We start from the raw sequence: 21,649 nt of genomic DNA on the forward strand, positions 1-21,649 counted from the left end.
ATTATTTATAGATATTTATTTAATATAAAATTGCATTTATATCTATTACCTTATTCCCTTTAACTTCGTAATTCTCAATTTATAAAAATCAAAGAGGTTCCAAATTAATCTTTAAAAAATTGATTTTTTTCGATTAATTACTTTAAAATACTTTATCGTTTAGCAAAAACTATATTATATATCAAAATAAATAGATCTTAAAAATAATAAAGTAGTAAAATGCTTTTTTTATGCAAAAAATGTAATATTAATTTTAAAAATTAGATTATCTAAACTTTTACTGAATTTATTCAATAATTTATCATATCTTTATAATTTTATTTGATTATATTACTATTTTTTATTAAAACTTACTGTCACCATATTTATTTATTAATTTAAATTTTTTAATAATTTATAATTACATTTAATTAAGAATTTACTTATTTTTTAATAAATTATATTTTGAGAATTTAAATTTTTCATAATCTATATCATTTTTAGTTTTCATTTTTATTATTGCTTGCTCATAAAATAACTTTTTAAATTAGATGAAGACAAATATTTTATAAGCTATTTTATATTAATTAAAATAAATAAATTAATAAATAGGTTAATATGAAATAATAATGTTTGAATATTTCTTATTAGTATTCTATTGATTAAACTTTTTAGTGACTAATTAAGGAAATAAAAATTAATGTCTATTTTAACTTCCCTTGTTAACAGCATAATTAAAAAATAGAGTTTGTAATGTTTTTTAAGATGTGTTTATGAGTTATCAGCTTTATTCAATTTAAAGAGTTGATAGTTGCTAGAAAAATAATCTTTACTGATTATAAAACAAATTAATTTACTAGTAGAATTATTAAATAATTAATTAATTGGTAAATAGAAGCAACTAATTTATCAGAAAAAAAGCAAAAAAAGATGAGTTTTATAGTTAATGGCACAGAAAATACAAAAAGTAAAATCCATCAAAATTCAAAGATATCAACCACTTTTGACTTAAAAAGTCTCATTTTTTATAAAATATATTCAAGATAGCCCTGTCCACGCTTTGTAGCAAGAAAATCGTAGGAGAAATTCATCAGAAATAAAAATGAACAGTATTATAGAGCAATAAAATAGCGAACCTTAAAAGATGGTTGAAAACTAAAAACTAGAATCATTCCCAGAATTTTTAAATCTATAAATTTAAGCCAATGACGAAGAAGAAAGGAAATAAATGAAACATAATCACAATGAAATTAAGTCTTTAAAAAGTAGTAGTTTTTAAAATTTAAAAGAAATAGATCTTTAACAAGGTTAAGAAAACAAAATAGAAGATAATGATAAGGATTAAATGAATTAAGCAGAGAATAAAATGCAAGAATAAAACATAGACTGTGACAAGTAAGAAAATGAAAATGAAAATGAACCATAATAACAAAGAAAAAGACTTTCAAGAAGAGATACTAATGCTCAAAATTAAATCCAGAATGATATTTAAGAAGAATATGAAAAGTGGCAATTAGAACTAGAAGTTTAAGAAGAATTTGTCTCTAAGATAATTCAAAACATCTTGATAAATAACATGACAATATTACTTTTTCTTATTTTTGTTTAGATTGCCTACTGCTTTGATATTTCTTTATCCTTTTCTGTTTCTTTTCTCATTTTAATAGATGTTGTAAGCATTATTTACAAGGCCAATCAAAATCTAACAATATAAGAACCAATCAAGTAAAGTTTTTCAATATATTGTTTCTTTATCAAACATTCATTCATAAATGCATGAAAAAAAAAAATTAATTACATCCAAATTAATAACTTTCATATAAAATTTCCTTAAAGCGAAAACTGAACATTTTAATTATTAAAATTCCTTTTTACTTTCTTGCTCCCAACAAAAACTTGGTTATTGATAATTAATTAAATTTCATTTCAACTCTTCTAATATTTTAAATTAACTTTAACTAAAAACATCTAAATTAATTAGTTGATTATTTATTTATTGACTTAGTTATCTAGTTTTTCTTAAAAAAACAATATATTGTTTTGTACAATACAATAATATTTTATTATCAAATTAATCAAAAAAAATGCAAAACAATCAAATAAATGAATTAGTTATTAATTATTTATATTATTTTAAAAAATCTTAGTATTAAAATGTTAATTTATTTTTCACTTGACATCAATTTCATTATTAGAATTTATAAATACATAATTTATTTTATCAACAAATACCATTTTATTTTTAATAAATCTTTGACCTGGTAATTAATTTAAATAAATTTATTCTGATAATTTTTTATGAGACCAACAAATGACATTAAATTTACTTATAAAATATGAAATTTATAAAAATATCCCAGAATAAAATTTAATTATTAAATATTTAATTTTATAAAAGGTATATGATGAAATAGTTCATCTAGAGTATTGTTGAAGAGATATTTTAAATATTTTTTAAAGTTGTGGTGATGATTTACATATTTCATAAAGATTAATTTATACTAACTCCTTACACATCTATTTTTTGTGGGTATTACTTATTAAGAATAATATATTAATTCTATTACAAATCAGACGAAATACAAGTCAATAGTCAATACTTCTCATTTGTAAATTAAAAAATTAATACTAAATAATTAATACATTTAATAATAAATATAAAAGGCAAGTTATGTTTTTAAGCTTTGGTTGGTCTTTCAGAGCTTATTCATTTCTCTAAATTTAGATAGTATAGTTAATTGGTAATGGAGTTCTGTGTTTGCATGTTTTTGGGTTTTCTTCTTTGTAGTCGTTGGAATTTCATTTATATTTTTTCTGATGCTTTGCTCTAAAATATGGAGTAACACTTATACTGGATCTCGATAATTAAAGACCAAAAACAATTTTGAAAGTAAATTCGGTTTAATTTGTTTAAAAATATTGAACTTACTTAAATTATTAGCAAAAGGAATATTTTGGGTTTTTACTCTCCTCTTAAGCTTATGTTGCACGTCTTGTTGCACTGTTATAGGTATTTCATAGTTTTTAGACAACCACACCTTGACATGGATTTTTAATTCTTTATATGTTTCTTGCTCATTCCTTGGGTTTGAGATCTTCGTGTTTTTTTATTTGAAGAACGACTTAAAGTAATTTACTATTTATAAAAAACTCTATTTTAGAACAACTAACTACTTTAATCAATAAAAATATTTTTAAGCAATATTTATTAATTTAATCCAAAATTTTCAATAATAAAATTTAATAGTTAAATTTATGCTTTTATAATTAAATTCAAAAGAAATTTATTTATAATTTGACATCTTATTTTTCTTAATATACTAAAAAATAAATACTTTTCACGTTTAATAAAAAACTTGTTTTAATTATATTTATGATTAAGATATTAATTTTATATTAATACATATTAGATAATTTATCAAAAATATATTTTTTGATGAAGAGGAATAAGTTTAATTGGATAGCAGAAGATAGTAAAGAAATAACACCAATGCAAACTTTTAATATAGCACATTTAATATATAGAATTAGCTTCCTCACATAAATTAGATTATCAATAACATTAATATAAATTTTATTCACAACTACTAATTCTATTCTCACTAAAGGCAATCTTATAAATAGAGTAAGCAAATAAATTTAGATAATTTTTATATTTATTTACACTGATTATTTAAATAGAAACAAAACTTAGAGAAGTATAGGTATAAGGAAACCTCAATTTTCCTTAATTTGTAATGAAATGTTCTTCAACTTATTTTAAATTTCTCAACCTGAAAAGTAAAAACCAGAAAATAGTTCCTATAAATTAAAACTTAGAGTAAAAGTTTTAAGATTAAGTTGATATAGAGCAGGAAAACAAATCTCAAATTAGCTAAAACCAAAAAGAAAATAATTAGAATTAAGTATAGAATGAAAGAGTCATTACACATTAGCCAATCGATAGTGAAGACCAAATTAATAGAAAAAATTACCAAGATTTACCACATTTTAGCAACTCAACAACTGATAAAAGACTATCTAGAGATTAATATAAAAAATTATTAATCAGTAAACTCTTCTAAAATAATTCTTATTAAGTCTGTACAATTGATGATATGCCTTTAAATTCTGCTAAAGCAGATAATGAGATTAAAACTTCAAGAAACTATGATAAAACCAATGTGAATCTAGAGATAGTAAACTTTAAAATAATAACATTTCGTATTCTTTATTAATTTTTTTTTGTTGATAAAATACTATTAAGGATTACACTCATAGATAATAACTGAAGAAATTGTTCTAGAAAGACAAAGATTGCTTTAACAATAAAATTTTTAAAAAAAGAAACGAATCTAAGTCATCTTTAAACTTAGAATGCCAAATTACTTAGGAAAATTATGAAATATAGAATAAATCTCTGCCCTACATAAGTAATCTTGTGAATGTTCAGAGCTAACAGATTAACGAGTTAGATAGTTTGAATGATCAAATAAGATCTGCTTAAATAATTAGAGATATCGAGTAATAATTTAACAAAGAAAATAACAAGATCATAAAATTTCTTTCATAAAATAATGATTTTCCTGTCAGCCCAACTTTTTATGACCCTAAATTAGAATCCTTGAATTAAAATTGTGAAAACTCAAAAGCTAATAATATAATCAATGCTAACACTAACCTCATTTCTAATTCTAATTCAAATTCTAACACAAAAGATAATACAAACGCCAACACCAACACCAATTCATAAATTGATATAAAAAGTTCGACAAGCCAATAAATTATTTGCCTAGTTTGCTTTGACTCTGAATGCAATTCTATATTTGCTCCCTGTGGTCATGGAGGTAACAATACATACATTCTGTTTCATAAAATTAAAATAAATATTTCATTTTCCTCCAAAGATATGTCTGTCTAATAATTTCCCATTAATACCAATAAAAATAATTACCTTATTTTATCTTTATTTTTTATAAACGATAATTTTTTTCTTCTATTTTTTAATAATTTAGAATTTTTAATTGTAATTAATTAAATTTTTAATTGTATGAGGATAGATAAAGGAGTCGCGGCATATATAATATATAATATAAAGAAATTAATTTTATTAGCATAAATTAAATTAAAATCTAAATGCAATTAAAAATAACATTTTTATTTTTTTTAAAAATATATGAGTTAAATTTTAATTTGAAATTGTTTAATTAATATATTTAGGACTTTGTTATCAATGTGCATTAGATGTGTTTAAGAAACAAGGTGACTGCTTATTATGCAGAAAAGTAAACCTTAATTAAATTATTAACCAAAAAAATATAAAAATATTTAAACCTAATTAGAAAGTAACTGAAATCTACAAATATATTGAAGTTGTTGAAGAAAATTCTAAAAAAGATTAACCCCATAAATACTTTTAGATATAAACAATAACTAAATATTTAGACAGCAACTAGAATTCTATGATAAAAAAACAAAGATTGTAAAATAAAAATAGCTTTAAGAATACTGTTTACACTTAAGGAGAGATTGAATAATAAATTTAATAATACTCTTTTTGTGATTTTGACGATTTTGGGAACTAAATAATTTCAGAGTAGCAAGTATAAAATTAGTCAGGCAATAGAAATTTAGGAATTTAAAATTCGAGCTCTATATAATCAAATAAAGAGTAATCTCTATCCCAATAGTAATAACAAAGTATGTAGAGCTCGCTTAATGTAATATCTCCTTTGAATTCTGATAGAGAAAGATAAAAGAATAGCAACATAAAGAAATACAATGATATCATTTAGAATGTAGCCAGTGATAATATTTAAAACAGATAATTAAGATCTATTACTTAGCAATCAGATAGCCATGCTCGTTTCATAAGCGATTAACTCTAAATTTAATAAGAACTTTTTGTCCCTTAATTCTTAATAGATAAAGACTTATAACCCAATTTAATTTTGAGATAATCTCCTTAATTAATAAATTATTAAAAAGTCAATCAAGAAATGGCCACAACATAAGCAACAGATGCATTTTTAAATTCTTAATCATAGCATTAAATAGTTTAAAATTATAATTAAAAGTCATAGGAATAAAATATCCTAAAATAATAACATAGTAGCGAATTAAACAATGTATTTAAATAGAAAGACAACAAAAGTAAAAACATAAATATCTTCTCAGAAAATTTAAATTTTACTAGTAGACAAAACGCAATAATCAGCAATCAAAATTACATTAACCATTAAAAAAAGACTTCAGAAAAAAGCATACTAAAAGACTGTAACTTTGATAATTAAACAGATTTCTTATAAAGACAGAATTCATTTAGCAAACAGTGAAATTAATCAATCATATTATGGCAAATTACTTTAAAAAATATTGTATCATGTGTTCCTCTTTTATATTTTAAATTGTTAAATTAATTATTAATATTTTATCATTTGAAATCATTTAATTTTTGTTTAAAAACAATAAAAAATATAATTTAAACAATAAGCTATATTATATAGCTGTTCCTGCATTTGAAATATCACAGATCATGATATCATGATTTGTGATATTTCAAATAAATTTTATATTACTAAATGAATTTTTTTTATATCTAAATCTTTATTATTTTCTTTTTATTAGATTTCTTATATTTTACAAAAATTAATCAAAATACAGAAACCTTTTTTCAAATTTTGAGAGTAAAAAAATTTTTTTTACAGTAAATAAAGAGAAAGGATTTTGTAAAATTAAGCATTAAAAAATTTATAACAATTAGTATTAATCATTCATAATTAAAATTTTGCAAGTTTGTTTCATAAATGATTGATTATTTTATAACACTTTGAGTATTGAAATATAAATTATAAATTCAATATTGTTATTAATTTCTAAATAGTTTATTTATTTCTTATCTTTTTGCTTTTAGATTGATTGATGCTATTTTTATACATAAACAATAATAAATTAAATATTTTATAAGATTATTTTTATTTAATTATTATAAATGTTTTTAATGATATAAAAATTAATTTTATTTAAAGAAATTTAAACAAGAAATAATAAATTGGATACAATATATATATACAATAAAAATTGTTTGAAATTTCATAATTTAATGTATTTTTTAACTGCTTTGAAGGCATTTTCTTAGGATAAAAATGACTTCTTAATGCTTTGTTCTATCAAAGGCTTGACTTGAGATAGTACTTTATGAGCTTCTTTTTAGCGATACCCTTTTTAATTTTCTAGGTATAAAGAAAAAATTATTGAGCAAAGCAAGTCTTTACTTAATCCTGCTGAAAAAAAGTATCCTATTAATTCTTATAATTTACTCATGGAATCAATAAATTACAGGATAATTTACTAATCGTATTTCCAAAGCTTGTTATCGGTATATTTACTTAACAAGATACTTTTTAGATTATTTAATTTTTTCTTTTTTTGTCTATTTTTGCTAATAGGTTTCATAACACCACCTGTTGCAGGAGCAGATTTTCTTGCAGATCCTTATTTCTTCCTATTCTTTCTATGTCTGCCACCTGCTGATCCTGTTGAGCGGTAAGTACTTTTTGTATAATCTACTTTATACTCTTCATATTCTACAACTCTTGTATCTGTTAATCCTTGCAAAGAGGAAATATAAGATGTTAATGGAGTTACGAGTTAGTATTTAACGCTTTCTTCAATTATTTTCTTTTTTTGTTCTTAGCTTTGCTTCAAGTTAGAGCATTAACGATTGAGGTAGAGTTGCTTTCCTATCAAAAATATTGTCTTTTTTAAATTTTAATCTTGCAAAAACTAATCTTATCCATTCAGTTCAATTTCTGTCTTTTCAAATTTCATATTTGTGCAGTTATAGTAGCTTATCTTTACTTTTTTCTGTTTGGTTTAAAGCTCATTTAAATTAATTCCTTTTTTCAAGAAAATATGCATGAAAAATTGCTCATTTTTCAAGACAGAAGGAAATTCGTCTTATTGAGGATATATAGACTCAACAATAGATTTATCATATTCAACTTGGAATTTAGTATAGCTAGGAGTAAAAGAATTTTCTAGCACATTGATAACAACTTCTTTCAATTCAGAGGCATTATCAACTTATCTATTAGCTCCTCTGCCTGACTCAGAGCATCTCCTTAGTAATTATTTGTCTACTCCGCTGCCTAAACCTATGCAATGAACTCTAGCTTTATGCGAATTATTTCTGATTAATTGAACAACCATGTCTGGTTAAGAAACTTATCCATCAGTTAATAAAAATATTTGCATTTAATACAGATCGTTCACGTTTTTACATTAAAAGATTTTCTCTAAAGGCTGATAAATTTCTGTTCCTCCCATGTCAGCTGAGAATTTGCTAATTTATTCTAAAGCACTTTTCATTGATTATTTATTTTTCTTTTTTGCTTCCTCAAAGAGGAATTGATAGCCAGATCCAAAAGAAATAACATTGAAATAACTATCGTCAGGTAGTCTTTATAGGAATTCAATAAGTGTATCACGGGCCTTTTAGAAAATAGTGCACATCGATCCACTTCTATCGATTAAGAAGAAAAATTATGCCTTGCTGTGTTTTTCGGCATTTAACACAGTTTTTTCTATCTGTTCAACAAATTCATCAGTTAAAACCTATTTACCTTTTTCAATTTACTCTTGAATGTGCTGGTCTATAATTGCCTTATTTTCTTAGCCAAAATCAGGTGTAAAGCTTATGAAGCAGGACTATCTCAAGTTTTGATTCATATCATCTATTTCTATTTCCATCTCATCCTCCTACTTCTCATTCATTTTTTTTTCATCTGATGTAGGAATCTCTTGCTTTTCACTTTCTTCAGATTTGTTTTTTTCTTCTTATTCTTGAGCAGTAGTTTCATCTGATTCTTTTATAGCTTCTCCTAAAATCACAGAGGGTTCGTACATTCCTTCAAAGCTATAAATGAGTTCAAAGAATTACTTTGAACCTTTAAGATGCTTTGTTGTCATCAAGAGGTTTGCCTCGTTACCATCTTTTATGTTTGCCTAAACGTTATGGGAAATACACTCTACCTTCTAGAGAGAGCCAGTGCAAGTGAGTTTAAGCTTAAGATATTCAAAAGATTCCATCATTTATTTTTCCATTAGAGGTATTTGCAAATAGAAATATTGGCTGAAGACAAGCTTGATAATAGATGAGAACTAGACAGTTATTTTAATCTTATCATTAGGAGCAACATTTCCGACATTTATCTCAATAAGTTCTCCATTATCAGATTTCTCGGCATAGAGTGCAGTTTATCCTTCACTTGTCATTTATTCAAACATCTACTTTCCTTCTTCCTTTTCTACAACCATGCCCGTAATAGTATCCTAATTATAGATGATAGTAAAAGATTCCAAGCAAGTGTCTTATTTAATAGGAATTTAGTACTTGACATCTTTGAATGTTTTTTCTTCTTTGTTGTCAAATTCTTAAGTTATCTTCATCCTTAGTATTTAGTTGATAATATCACATTCATAAGAGCACCCCAGCATCTCAAGCACCTCAGAATTGCCTTACTCAGAAGTACCTTAAAGAACAAAAAATTAATCCATAATTTTAAAGAGAGTCTTTTCAATTATTTTTTCTATTGATTTTTTAATATTTTCAGTATTGATTTTTTGTTTATTATAAATATTATTTGAAGTAATGGAGAACCTTTAGCTTTTAAAGCTCAATTTTGGAGAACGTGTAGCAATGTCTGAATCTCAATCCAACACTTAAAATAGTTATAACTATTTAAAATAGATCCATCTAGGCTATTTATCCATGAAAAATGACGTTCCTCAGAGTGAGCATCATCTCGTTAAATTCATTTTTTTTGATTATAAAAATTTTAGACTTTAGATCCATCAATTACTAAAAGTGAATATGGACTGTACCATAACCAAAATGTTGCAGAAGCGAAGAGCATTAATTTAATTATAACAGTTAAGCCATATATGTTAATAATATCCTGGATTTTTAAGTGGTACTTCTCATCCGACATTTTCTACTTGAAGCCTCTACATACGCATTTTATTCATATTTAAGAAGAAAATACAAGTATTTGCTTTTCTTTTTCTTTATTACATTTTGAATGAAAATATTTGATTTTTTTAGAATTTGTATAGAAAATTGCAAGCATTCGTATTTGAATAGAAACTCATTTCAATCTTTTAATTGAAATCAGCATAGAAAAAAATTTGAGTCTTTATTTTTAGTAAATAAAAATAAATATTTTATTTTTAAGTCTTTATTGGCAGTTTAAAAGTAGATTTAGTTAAAAAATATTTTAAAGCTTATTTTATTAGAAAAGATTAATTTTAATTATATTTTATCTTAATTACTTTAAAATGAAGGAATTTTAAACAATTAAATATAACTAAGAGTAAGGAAATAAAGAGAGTTTGATTTGTTGTTAAAATATTTTGTAGACTAAATATAAAATCTTTCAAATAATACTAAAAAATATCTTTAACAAATATGATTAAATCCTTCTCTTCTTAGCCATTCTTAAAATAAAAAATTAATAGAATAATTCAAGCAATACAACAAAAATAAATATAGTTAAATGATAATATTTATTTATTTTCTAATGATAATAGCTTAAAATTAAATTATTTTTAAATAAATTTAATTAGTTTCTTTTTTTATTTTAAAGTACTTTGTTAGCAATTAATAAAAGAATTATTTTTTAAACAAATACCAAAATCAGATAACAAATATAATTCAAGATTAATAGACAAAGATCATAAAAAATTATAAAATTAATTAAAATAAGTAATTAATAATCACATTTTATAAATACTGATAAAATTATTTGATAATAATATAGATACTAAAAGATTTAAAATTAATTTAGAAATTATCATTTTTATTAAAAGTTTTAATAATAATATTTTATTGTATAAAATATATTGAAGAAATAAGGTATAAAATATTTGTAATGATTAAAGACATTTCTATTCCTCTTTTTATTTTAAATATCTTCATATTATGAAATAAAAAAACTAATTACATAGAATTTTAGAAATAATTTTAATTTTTTGAATTATTTTAATTTGTAGATAAATTAAATTAATTTTATTTAAATATTTAAATTTATCTTTATTAATATTATTAATTATAATATAATTTTATTTTATTTAATAAAAATATTTTTATTGAATTTTAAAAAATTTTCTAAATATTTTTAAAACACATTTGCAAATCAAAATTACACTTTAACATTTTGGTAAGCAAGCTTGTTTGTTTGGTATCAGTAATTACTTAGACTATTTTAATTATGACTATTCTCAAAAACAATTAAATTAAATACAATACTCTAAATGAGATAATTTATTTGCAAAAATTATTAATTTTTGATTTGACTGTCATTTATATTCACAATTTAATTGTTACTTTAAGTATTGCTTTTTGGAGAAGAAATCTTTTTTTATAATTGAATATTTTTATTAGCTATCTCTCATATTTAAATCCGAATTTCCTACGGATAATGAGATAACTAGCTTTGTTATGCTTTTTTTTACTTGAGATTTGCAAATCACTAGCTTTATAGTATGAATAAGATTGTAAATAATACATTTATTACATTGTGATACCATATTAAATTTATTTAGGATTGATTTTAATATTTTTAACTTTTTTTACAATGTTAAATAGCTTAGATGGATTTGGCTTCAATAATCTAGAAAGAAAAAAGCGAAAACTGTGGAGAAGATGAAATTAAGTGCATGAATTAATGTCCAAATGTTGTTTCGATGATTCTATCTGCAACTTTCAATAGTGATAGCCGGACCTCTAATTTCGATGATGAAAATAATAATCTTTTTATTTTAATAAGCAACAAGCGATTTAACCATGGATATGATCGCTATGAAATAAAAATTTATGAAAAAACTCTATTCAATTTACTATTTGTTAAAAATATTGATAAGATTTACTCATTCATTGGATATCATCAATTAGACTAGGTTTTTTATTTTTACACATAGGAAGATGTATCATAAGATTTAGTGTAAAATAGATATATTGATTTGTATGAAGCTAAATAAAATTAAGATAATATTATGTGTTAGGAAAAATTTTTGAAAGACTTAGATAATGATAAATCTGAATGCAAATAGTAATAACAATTTAGAGTCACTAAATTCTATTAGTATAGCTACAAAAACGATGAAATGAAAATGATCAATTTCATACCAGAGTAATACGATGTTAATTAAAAGTAGTATGTCTGTGAAGCAAATATCAAAGCTAATAAGCTTTACTGCTATCTATAAGCAGATTATTAATACTATGTTTTTGGATACTAAAATGTAGAAAATCGTATTAACTAACCATAACCATATGTCACATATTATATGTACACGTATAAATTTAATAAGAATGAAGGTAATTATTACAATGGAAATTATAATCGTAAAGCTATTATAATTAACAGAAATACGTCAATTATTTAAAATAACGAGCTATATTTGCTTAACTATTAAATAGAATAGATTTTTAATAAAGATTGTCCTGTTCTAAAAATCTTCTTTTAATTTGAGTATGATATTTACTTTTGTAAACACCTATAAAAACAATCTTTGTTGATAATTTCTCTGTCTACTAACCAAATCCTATAAGAAATTTAGCCAGATTCAGATTACAAAATGGTTATTGACTCTAACATTGGATTTATTTAATTAACCAAAGCAAATTCTTTAAAATTATTTGATATCAATCTAAACTATTTTGTTAACTTTAATCTCCACGATAAACTTATATTTTATGATCGTAAAATAATCGTCTTTACTAGAAAATGTAAGTTATTTACTTTAAAATCCAGTCATATTTTTTTAGGCAAAAATTAATACTAAGTTCTTCTTAATTAATTTTTATTCCAATGAATTGAGTTGCTTTGTTTTAAATGAGGATTCAATTAAACCAAGTTTATATAGCTTACTAAAATAATTTTTTTGAATTAACAAATGTTAAAAAATATTTTGAAGTATAAATTATTTGCTATTTATTTTAGCATCAAATTTATCATTAGCTAATAATATAAATTTAAAATATTCTTGTTAACATTTGTTTTTTTCCAATAGTAATTATTAAACTAAAAAACATTTTAATAAGCTTAGAAATAATTTAAAGATAATTAAAAATTTATTTTTTTAACTTATACAGGTTTAGATGAAATAGATTCTTTATGTGCTTATTTGCTTAATGCTAATAAATTTAATTAAGACATAGATAAAAATAAAAAGTATCTTTTTTCCATAAAAAGCTAAAATTATAATCCAGATGTTGACCTCTAATAATAGATTGAATTTGTAGCAGCTGAAATAGATGAAAGAGATAATTTCATGATAGTGTTCGTATTTTCTTTAAATGAGTCTATGTAAAATATTTATAAAATAAAGGTAGTTGACCTGTACATGGGATAAGTTCAAACTCTTAACATAATTTATGAATGTCCTTAATCAACAATAATCTTACTAAAATGGGTTGAATATAAAAAAAATATTTATTTGTAAAATGAGTGCTAATCAATTGTAATTAACATCTTAAATAACAGTTTTTATATTTTACTCAGCAAACTCCATTCAAGTTCCTAACCAAATATAAGCTACAACTAAAATACTAAACAAATTTATGTCTACTCTAAAATGGATAGTTTAAGATCTAAGTTTCAAATCATAGATGTGATTACAAGACAATCTAAGATTATCATATAAACAAATAACTATTCAATTGAAGCTATGTATATATCTAATTAACAACATTAAGATTTAATTATATTCTCAGGCTAACATTGGGAACATCAATTTTTATCTTCCAATTAAAGTGCTAAATATATTTCATCTGGATATAAACAAGTATTTAATGTGTATAAAAACACCTCTTATTCTTACTCAAGCAGTAAAAAATTTGATAAAACCATAGTAGTCCATCTGGTCTCTAATTCTAGTTTAAATTATTTTGATTTGGAATAAAACCAAGAAAATTAAACTGCTTAGTTTCTCAGCATTTTTTACTTCTTAGTCTAAAAAAGACATATTAATTTTATTGTAGAGCAAGACAATGTCTAAGATCCATAAGTAGATTAAATTGGAAAGCATTTTTTGAAATAAAATCCAATTATTCAAAAATATGACAATTTAGAAGATAAATAAACAGACGATTTTAGTTTTATAGGTAAAAAAATTATTAGGAATAAATATATAAATAGTAAATATTTTATTTCAAATTATTTACTTTTGAAAAAAATTATTTTTCTTAAAAAATTAAAATTTTTGTTTAAAAAATTTTATTTGTTTGATAATAAATGATTATTTTTTTTTAATTTAAATTATATAAAATTTATTCATATTTAATATAGACGAAATAGAGGAGTTTGAAAATTTAATGGAACCTAGAGTACCTAATTAATTTATAATTTTTTCTGATGAGCCAACTGGAAAAAAGTATTCTGATGATGATAAAGATGATAAAAATCAATTTATAGAGTTTGAAGACATATCTGGAGGTGGCTAAGGAAAAGGAAAGACTCCTATAAAACCTGATATTAAATCATTTAAAGATATTAATAGGTTTTTCAAAAGTTACTATGTTGAGGTAACCTAAGAACTTCAGGAGTGTATTAACTAAATACACAAAGATTAAATATACTTTTACGATGAGCTGTACAGAGTAATTGTATTTTACTTTTCACATCTGTGTGTAATAGACGTAACTGCATAAACTCTTACTCTAAAAAAGTAATTAAGTAATGAAAGGAAAATATTTTATCACAACCTAACTAATTCAGTTTACATAGTTAATTTAAATGTTAAATCAAGTATTTTATATGAAAAAATATCTTTACCTGATTAAGTATTTTAGCACAAAGACGAATAATACAAACAATATTAGGCAATTAATGCTTATATTGAATAAAACTTCTTAGTAATTACTTTGGTTTATCTCAATGACAAATATATTTTTATACAAAATCTCTCTGACCCTTCTCAAATCAGCTTCAAAATTGAGAATTACTTCCTAAATCCTTGTAGCATTTCTGCTGGGAGCTACAGACACGAGTATTTGAAGAATAGAGTAATACTAAGCAACATATTTAGCACAGAAATAATTAATCTTAATTAAAACTTAACAACAAAATCTTATAAATTGGTTTAGATCTACACCCGTTCCATAGATATTTTTTAAATAAGCAATAAAAACTTAGATATTCTAGTAAAATATTTAATAATATATAATATTTTTTGTAAAAAATTAAAAAATAAAAATATTTTAATGAAAGAAAAGTTATTAAGTTATTAACAATTTTTTTTAATAATAAAGCCTCTCCTATGTTACAAATATGAGCAAAATGACTACTTTCATGATTTGATAGATTTTAATTTGGTTTAAGTACAAAGCAACAAGCTACACATTCTATTTATTTTTACTTATAAAGTAGAACTTTAAGAGTTTTTTTATGATGTTTATCAATCCACATTTGTTTAGATCTATTCAAGAATTCTATTTACTAATGAAATCACAGATATTTTAGAGGCTTCCTTTAATTTTCATACATTTTAGTTCATCATTCTTGCAAGGTCAGAGTAGAACTTATACATTTATGAAATTCCTGTGGAAAAAAATTATAGCAAAAAAGACCACATAGAATCGAAAACATAGAAATATTATAATTCATATGGAAATATTAATAATGATAAGTAAGTGACTTGCAAAATAGATTCAATTTATTTAGATAGCGGTGTTGAATCTAGTGTTGAGTAATTCAAGAAATTTTACAGAATGATTTAATTTGTTTAGAGTATAGTGTACCCTCCTCAATTTACTTTGCTTATAAAACTCCTTATATACAAGAATAGAGTTCCATTGAAAGATATTGCTCTGCCTTCTTTTGGCCCTTAGCAAAAAGCTTCGATTATTATCAAGTAAGAGAATATCTTTTTGCCTACTTCTAATTTTTATACAGATGAGGAGGTTTATTTTGAGTTTGACTCTCTCTTCTTTGAAAACCTAATGCCACTCTAAAAGCTCAAAATTGAAAAAATAGAAATAATTAATTCGTAAAGTCCATCTCATATAACGATCAATAAAATAAGAACAATTTAACTCACTGACATCTTCCTTTGTTAAAAGCAAAAAAAAATATCAGATTTTAGCATAAAATTTTAAGATATTGATGAATTAATCATTACAGATCTGAAAATTTTTGATTGTGGTAACAACTTAATTAAAAATAATTTAATATTTTTATTTTCTCAAAATTAATTTTTAAATAAAAGATATTTAGTTAGTCAATTACTTGTTTTCTTTTGAAAACATTGGTTTGATCAAGATTTAAAATGTATAAATTTAAAATAATAAGATTTCGAGCTTAATTGGTTTCAAAGACTTGTCAATATTTAATGTCTATAATGTTACCAAAATATAAATTCAAAATTTTAATTTCACATCAAATTAAATTTTTAACAACGTCAAAGAAAGTGTTGGGCAGCTTTAAAATAGAAGCACTAAATTTTAGTAAGCGTTTACTAAATTCTAAAATAGGTTATTCAACATCAGATAAATTTAAGATTTGTAGATTTCATCACTAAATTTTGTTAATAATAAGCGTGCTTCTTTGATTGGTCTTTCATCATACACTCATCAAGATTTCTCAAACAATTCATACATAAGAATCAAAGAGAAAATATTTAAATTCACATTTTCTGACTGTAAAATTTTGTTTAACACTCTGCCTTAGTACTACTTCTTCTTTATTAAAAATGGTATTCTAAGTTTAATATTTTAATTAAGTTAATAACTGCTATATTAATAAAAGGAGAAGTTACCATCAATAATATAAGAATAGAAGGAAATATAATTGAATACATTAATGGAGATATTGATAGTTATTCTTCTACATAACACTTATCCAATGAAGAAAATATAGAAAAAATGAAAAAAGGACAAGATATCTTTTGCTTCCTTGCGAATAAATAATTGTAAATAGTTATACAAATCATTAATTAAAAAATAAAAATCCTTTTTTTAAAATAAATTAATAAAAATTAAAAATTCGATTTTCAAAAATAATTTTTGTTGAAATTTATAAATTTTTAGGAGGGGATTTTGAGACTAAAATGGAACAAAAAATTTATTTAAATGTTTAATTATAATAATTTAATAAAAAACTATTCATTTTTAAAATCCAACTTAACCCCCCCCCCACTGCTCTCATCGAAAGTATTTTTATAATAAGTATATTTAAAACTTTTTTAAATTATGTTTGTATTAATGTTTGGAAAATAAATAATAAAAATAATTTTTGATTAAATAAATAGCTGGATAAATAAATAAATTTATGCTTTATAAATTGATATAAAAAAATTTTAATATTTTATAATTTTAACAAATAAAGATATTAAGGTGGTTTAGAAATAATTAATAATGAACTCTTCTAAAATATGTATTTGATGGTTGTATATTAAGTTCTGCTTCATTCAATAGTGCTTTCAAACATAGAAGGAAATAATTACTTAATATCTATTTTATTAATCCAAAATTCTAATACCTTTATTTCTGATGCTACAATAATCAATAATGTAGGATCAAATAGAGCAGTAGTGTCAATTGAGAAATAGACAAAAGTAGAGTTTATTAACTCTATTTTTTAAAACAATAAATGCTCACTTTGCTAAGGATCTGTATTATTTATAAGTGACTCTATTTTCATAGTAAATTATAGCTAAAAAATTTAAATATAATATTTTGTTTACTAATTAATAGGGGCTTAACTCGATTTACAAGAATAACACATCAGATCATGGAGGATCCATATCGATTTAAAACTGCAATTAGAGAATACTTTTTTCTTCGATAGATTTTATAGATAACAATGCTAATTATGGTGGTGCTCTCTCTATAGTATAATCAGAAAATATTTAGTTAAATAATATTACATTTTAAGGGAATAGTGCTTTAATTGGAGGGGCTATATACTACTAAGGATTGTAAAATAAAAAATAAAAAATAATTTTTAAAATATTTTAATTTAAACTTAAAAGCTATCCTCGAGGGTTTTTTGAGATGGATTCTTAGTTAATGTTTATTAACAATAAAGCAACTTCGCTAGGATAGAATATAGGATCTTTTCCTTAATCTCTAAGGCTAGTAAAAGTCTATGAAAATATTATAAACGGTAGGTTTTTAGAAGAATAGCGAAACTTGAATTTTTCTACCAAGATTGATGCCTAACAGCAAATACTTATTAATACAAAAAATGCAACTTTTGGAAACAACAAATCAATCTACGATCGTATGAATAGGGATTATGATAAAATTATATTCGTTCAAAATGTAACTAGTGGTGCCACTTTAACATTCTAATTCGAAATTTATGATGAGGAAGGAAATAGATTTTATGGTTACAAATCTAATATAAGAAGAGAAGTAACTCATTTTTAATTATTTCAATTTAATATATCAAATTAATTGGTTTGATAATATATTTGTAAAATATAATTAATACAGCAAAATAAATATCATTATCAAGCATAAAAAAATGAATAAATAAAATGTAATATTTTTTTGCAAAAAATAACATCTTTATTAAAAATTTAAGATAAATCAAATATAATTACATTTTTAACTGATTTAAATCAATAATTACTTACAAAAAAAACAAAAATTTAGATTAAATCAAATATAATTAAAGAGTTTGATTATTTAATGTTTAATGGAAAATAAATATTAAAAATACATAATGAAGTAATTAATTCGTTCTTCAATTTAAAGATAAAAAATTAGATTAAATTTATTGATTAATTAATAGCTTTGTATTGCTGAAACATTTTTTATTTTAAAATATATCATTAAAATGTAATTTTGGTTATTTTATTAAACAATTTACTTTTCATTTTTTTTTAATTGCTTGAATAATTTTAAAAAAATTTTTATATTCATAATTTAATTTAAAAGATTTAGCCTGTTGTTTAGACTGTGAGCACAAACATAGTACTGATTAGCTCAAATATTCGTCTAGAAGATGGTATTCTTTTTCTAGAGCTTGAGGTAGTTGGAAATAATTAAGTTCCTTTAAATATAGAAGATGATTACATTATTGTATAATATCAGAATATTTTCATCAGTGAGAAAAAGCATGAATCATACATTGAATTATTTAAACAATATATTTATTTAAATTTTCGACCATGTGGCTTAGGAGAGGTTTATGTTGTTTATTAATCATAAATTAATAGAAAGCTTCCTCTAACTAGCGTTTATAAGGTAAAATACAAATTATTAAAAATTTTTTTCGTAATTTATCTTTTGTATATTTAAAGTGCGAAGTTTGCAAGTTAGGCAAATATTCCTTGGTTGCTTAGCCGACTACATAAACTTAATGTTAAACTAGTACTTCTAATGCTGTTAAATAATCTTACGGCTTCATTATTGAATTAAATTAAGGTTATTGGAGATCTAGCATGATGTCTGATAACTTCTTGAAGTGTGATCTAAAGGAAAATTGCAATGGAGGAGAAAGCACAGAAACTAGCTAAATCTGCCATATGGGACATATAGGTCCTCTATGCGAAGCTTGTGACATTCAAGGAATAGTTTGGAAATATAAATTTGCCCATTCAGGAAATCATTCATGCACACCATGCAATTCAGTGACTAAGAACACAATAAAAATTTTATTTTTTATTCTGACTACATTTATATTAATAGTTTTAGTCTTAAAAAGCACTCTTAAATACTGTATTAACAAAGTAAAATTTTGATTAAATATTTTTTTATCAATATGAATTTATTTTAAAATTTAGATATTTTTGAAATGCTTAGCGAAGACAGGGATGCTAATAATGGGATGCTCTGCTAATAAAAAAGTCACTTCAGTTTATGTAAAAATCCTCATGAGTTACGTTTAAGTAAAGTTTTGATATGAAAGTTAATCATTTTTATTTAAGACTAAAAATTATTTAATTAAAATAGGTGTTGGAATCTGTAAGATACTTTGGTATTAATTTCATAGAAATATTCTTAAAGGGAATCAATTACGTTGCTAGTCCTTTAGAGTAGGTGTCATTTAGTGGAGAGTGCTTCATGGCAGATATAGGAATAGATATGCCTTTGGTCTACTTTAAGATATTATTTGCTTTAGTTACTCCCTTTGTTTTTCTATTTATCGTGCTAGTTTTCTACTATTGCTTGTATAAATTAAAATACATTGAAGAAAATATCAAAAATTACTATTCGTTGACGAGCATATTTTACATAATTCTACTCTTTTAGAATAAAATAGTTAATATGCTTGTTGAGGTATTTAACAGAAGAGAAATAGATGGAGAAGTCTATATGAAGGTTAATTTGTAATATCGCTTTTATGATGATTAGCATGAGAAGTATTTTAAATACATGATTTTTCCTAGCTTGGTATTTTGGACTTTAGGCGTTATCCTCTCAATATTGATAATCCTACTTAAAAACAGAAAGAATTTGCAAAAATTTTAATCTTTGTTTATGTTCGGTTTCTTGTATGGAGAATATAAGGAAGATTGCTTTTACTGGGAATTGTTAAGAATATTCACTCGTATTGGAATATCAATATCCTGTAATTTTTATCACTAAATTCCTAAGGTGAGTTGCATGCTTATGTTTTTGGTCCTTGTTATTTATTTGATTATCTTGTATTTTAAAAAACCCTTTATTTAAAGACAACTGAATAACTTAGAGCTCCTAAGTACTCTTATTTGTATGATGACTGTGAGTTTAACTGTATTGATTTATTCGTAGGAGTAATATTCTCAATAGTAATAGAAAGAAAAAACATCTACTCTGCAATTCATTTGCTAGGCGATTATTGTAATAGTGAATGTATTCTTTTTGGTTTACTTGTCTTTTAAAATTCTCTTATCATTTATTATCAGATGGGAAGTGAGAATTTATAAAATATTTGGCAGATGTCTTGGTAAAAAGAAAACAAATGATATGCTTGTGTTAAAAAGATGGTCAAGACTGCGTCATAAAGTGGTCAATAACTTCATTTAAAATCGCTAATAAAGCAAGAAGTATTACAAATAAAATTTAATTTACTCTTTTGATTACTAAAATGATCTCCAACGTTTCGTTCACTTTTGTAGCTACGATTTAAACCATTTACATAATTTTTATCATGCTAACATTCCATCCTTAACTTCAATCAATCTTGCATAAAAGGAAGATAGTAAATAATAAAATAATAATGAATTAAAGCTATATCAATCAGAGTAAATCATCAAAAGAAATAGCATTTCTGAGCACTTAGATTAGCTTATTTGGAGTGACTTTCTTGTAAATCATTCTCAAAAAAATCATCCACCTTTATTTTTAAAGAAGTACAATAGCTCCTTTTAGTCTCTTGATGATACAAATGAAATAGCATAATACTACCATGATCTTGATCCAAATTAGTCATAATTAATATTTAACTTCACATAAAGCAGTAGAAGCTATATACCTCCAAGCTATAATGTTATCAACTTTTAATAAAATCAAAATTCAAAAGAAAACATTCGATCTGAAGATAGTACTATAATTGAAGATAATAACAATAAAAACAATCTTAATGAAGAACCAAGTATTATCCTTTCTAAAACTGTTTTCATAGAGCTTCAAAAAGAAGATAAGCAGTAAAAAAGCTGATTTAAAATTAAAATAATAAAAAAAAGAAAAATTAAATAA

At 23.0% G+C, this 21,649-nt stretch overlaps 4 protein-coding genes across 4 annotated transcripts; 3 read left to right on the forward strand and 1 right to left on the reverse strand. All coding sequences in view use genetic code 6, as the record gives it.

Annotated features, from left to right (window-relative positions):
- Positions 1-909: 909 nt before the first annotated feature.
- On the forward strand, positions 910-1,759 carry TTHERM_00202820 (transmembrane protein, putative; the record flags this gene model as incomplete). The annotated part of the gene is made up of 2 exons (XM_001007067.2): positions 910-946; positions 1,023-1,759. 2 exons carry the CDS (start codon positions 910-912, stop codon positions 1,757-1,759), a joined length of 774 nt encoding a protein of 257 aa, XP_001007067.2.
- Positions 1,760-2,724: 965 nt separating this feature from the next.
- TTHERM_00202830 (zinc finger, C3HC4 type (RING finger) protein) lies at positions 2,725-6,293 on the forward strand (the record flags this gene model as incomplete). Its single annotated transcript, XM_001007068.2, has 7 exons — positions 2,725-2,869; positions 2,921-3,107; positions 3,390-3,604; positions 3,661-4,157; positions 4,226-4,805; positions 5,179-5,243; positions 5,301-6,293. The coding sequence occupies exons 1-7, from the start codon at positions 2,797-2,799 to the stop codon at positions 6,291-6,293; spliced, it is 2,610 nt and encodes an 869-aa protein (XP_001007068.2). The 5' UTR covers positions 2,725-2,796.
- Positions 6,294-7,050: 757 nt separating this feature from the next.
- TTHERM_00202840 (type A von willebrand factor domain protein) lies at positions 7,051-9,516 on the reverse strand (the record flags this gene model as incomplete). The annotated part of the gene is made up of 1 exon (XM_001007069.3): positions 7,051-9,516. One exon carries the CDS (start codon positions 9,514-9,516, stop codon positions 7,051-7,053), a length of 2,466 nt encoding a protein of 821 aa, XP_001007069.1.
- A 2,094-nt stretch (positions 9,517-11,610) lies between these two features.
- Positions 11,611-21,610, forward strand: TTHERM_00202850 (transmembrane protein, putative; the record flags this gene model as incomplete). The annotated part of the gene is made up of 14 exons (XM_001007070.2): positions 11,611-12,337; positions 12,440-12,748; positions 13,115-14,125; positions 14,310-15,163; positions 15,272-16,163; positions 16,228-16,713; positions 16,767-16,929; positions 17,346-17,661; positions 17,714-17,937; positions 17,992-18,376; positions 18,905-19,213; positions 19,270-19,698; positions 19,753-19,857; positions 19,922-21,610. 14 exons carry the CDS (start codon positions 11,611-11,613, stop codon positions 21,608-21,610), a joined length of 7,899 nt encoding a protein of 2,632 aa, XP_001007070.2.
- Positions 21,611-21,649: the final 39 nt, after the last annotated feature.

Source organism: Tetrahymena thermophila (genome assembly GCF_000189635.1).
Source record: "Tetrahymena thermophila SB210 genomic scaffold scf_8254815, whole genome shotgun sequence".
Lineage (NCBI taxonomy): Eukaryota > Ciliophora > Oligohymenophorea > Hymenostomatida > Tetrahymenidae > Tetrahymena > Tetrahymena thermophila.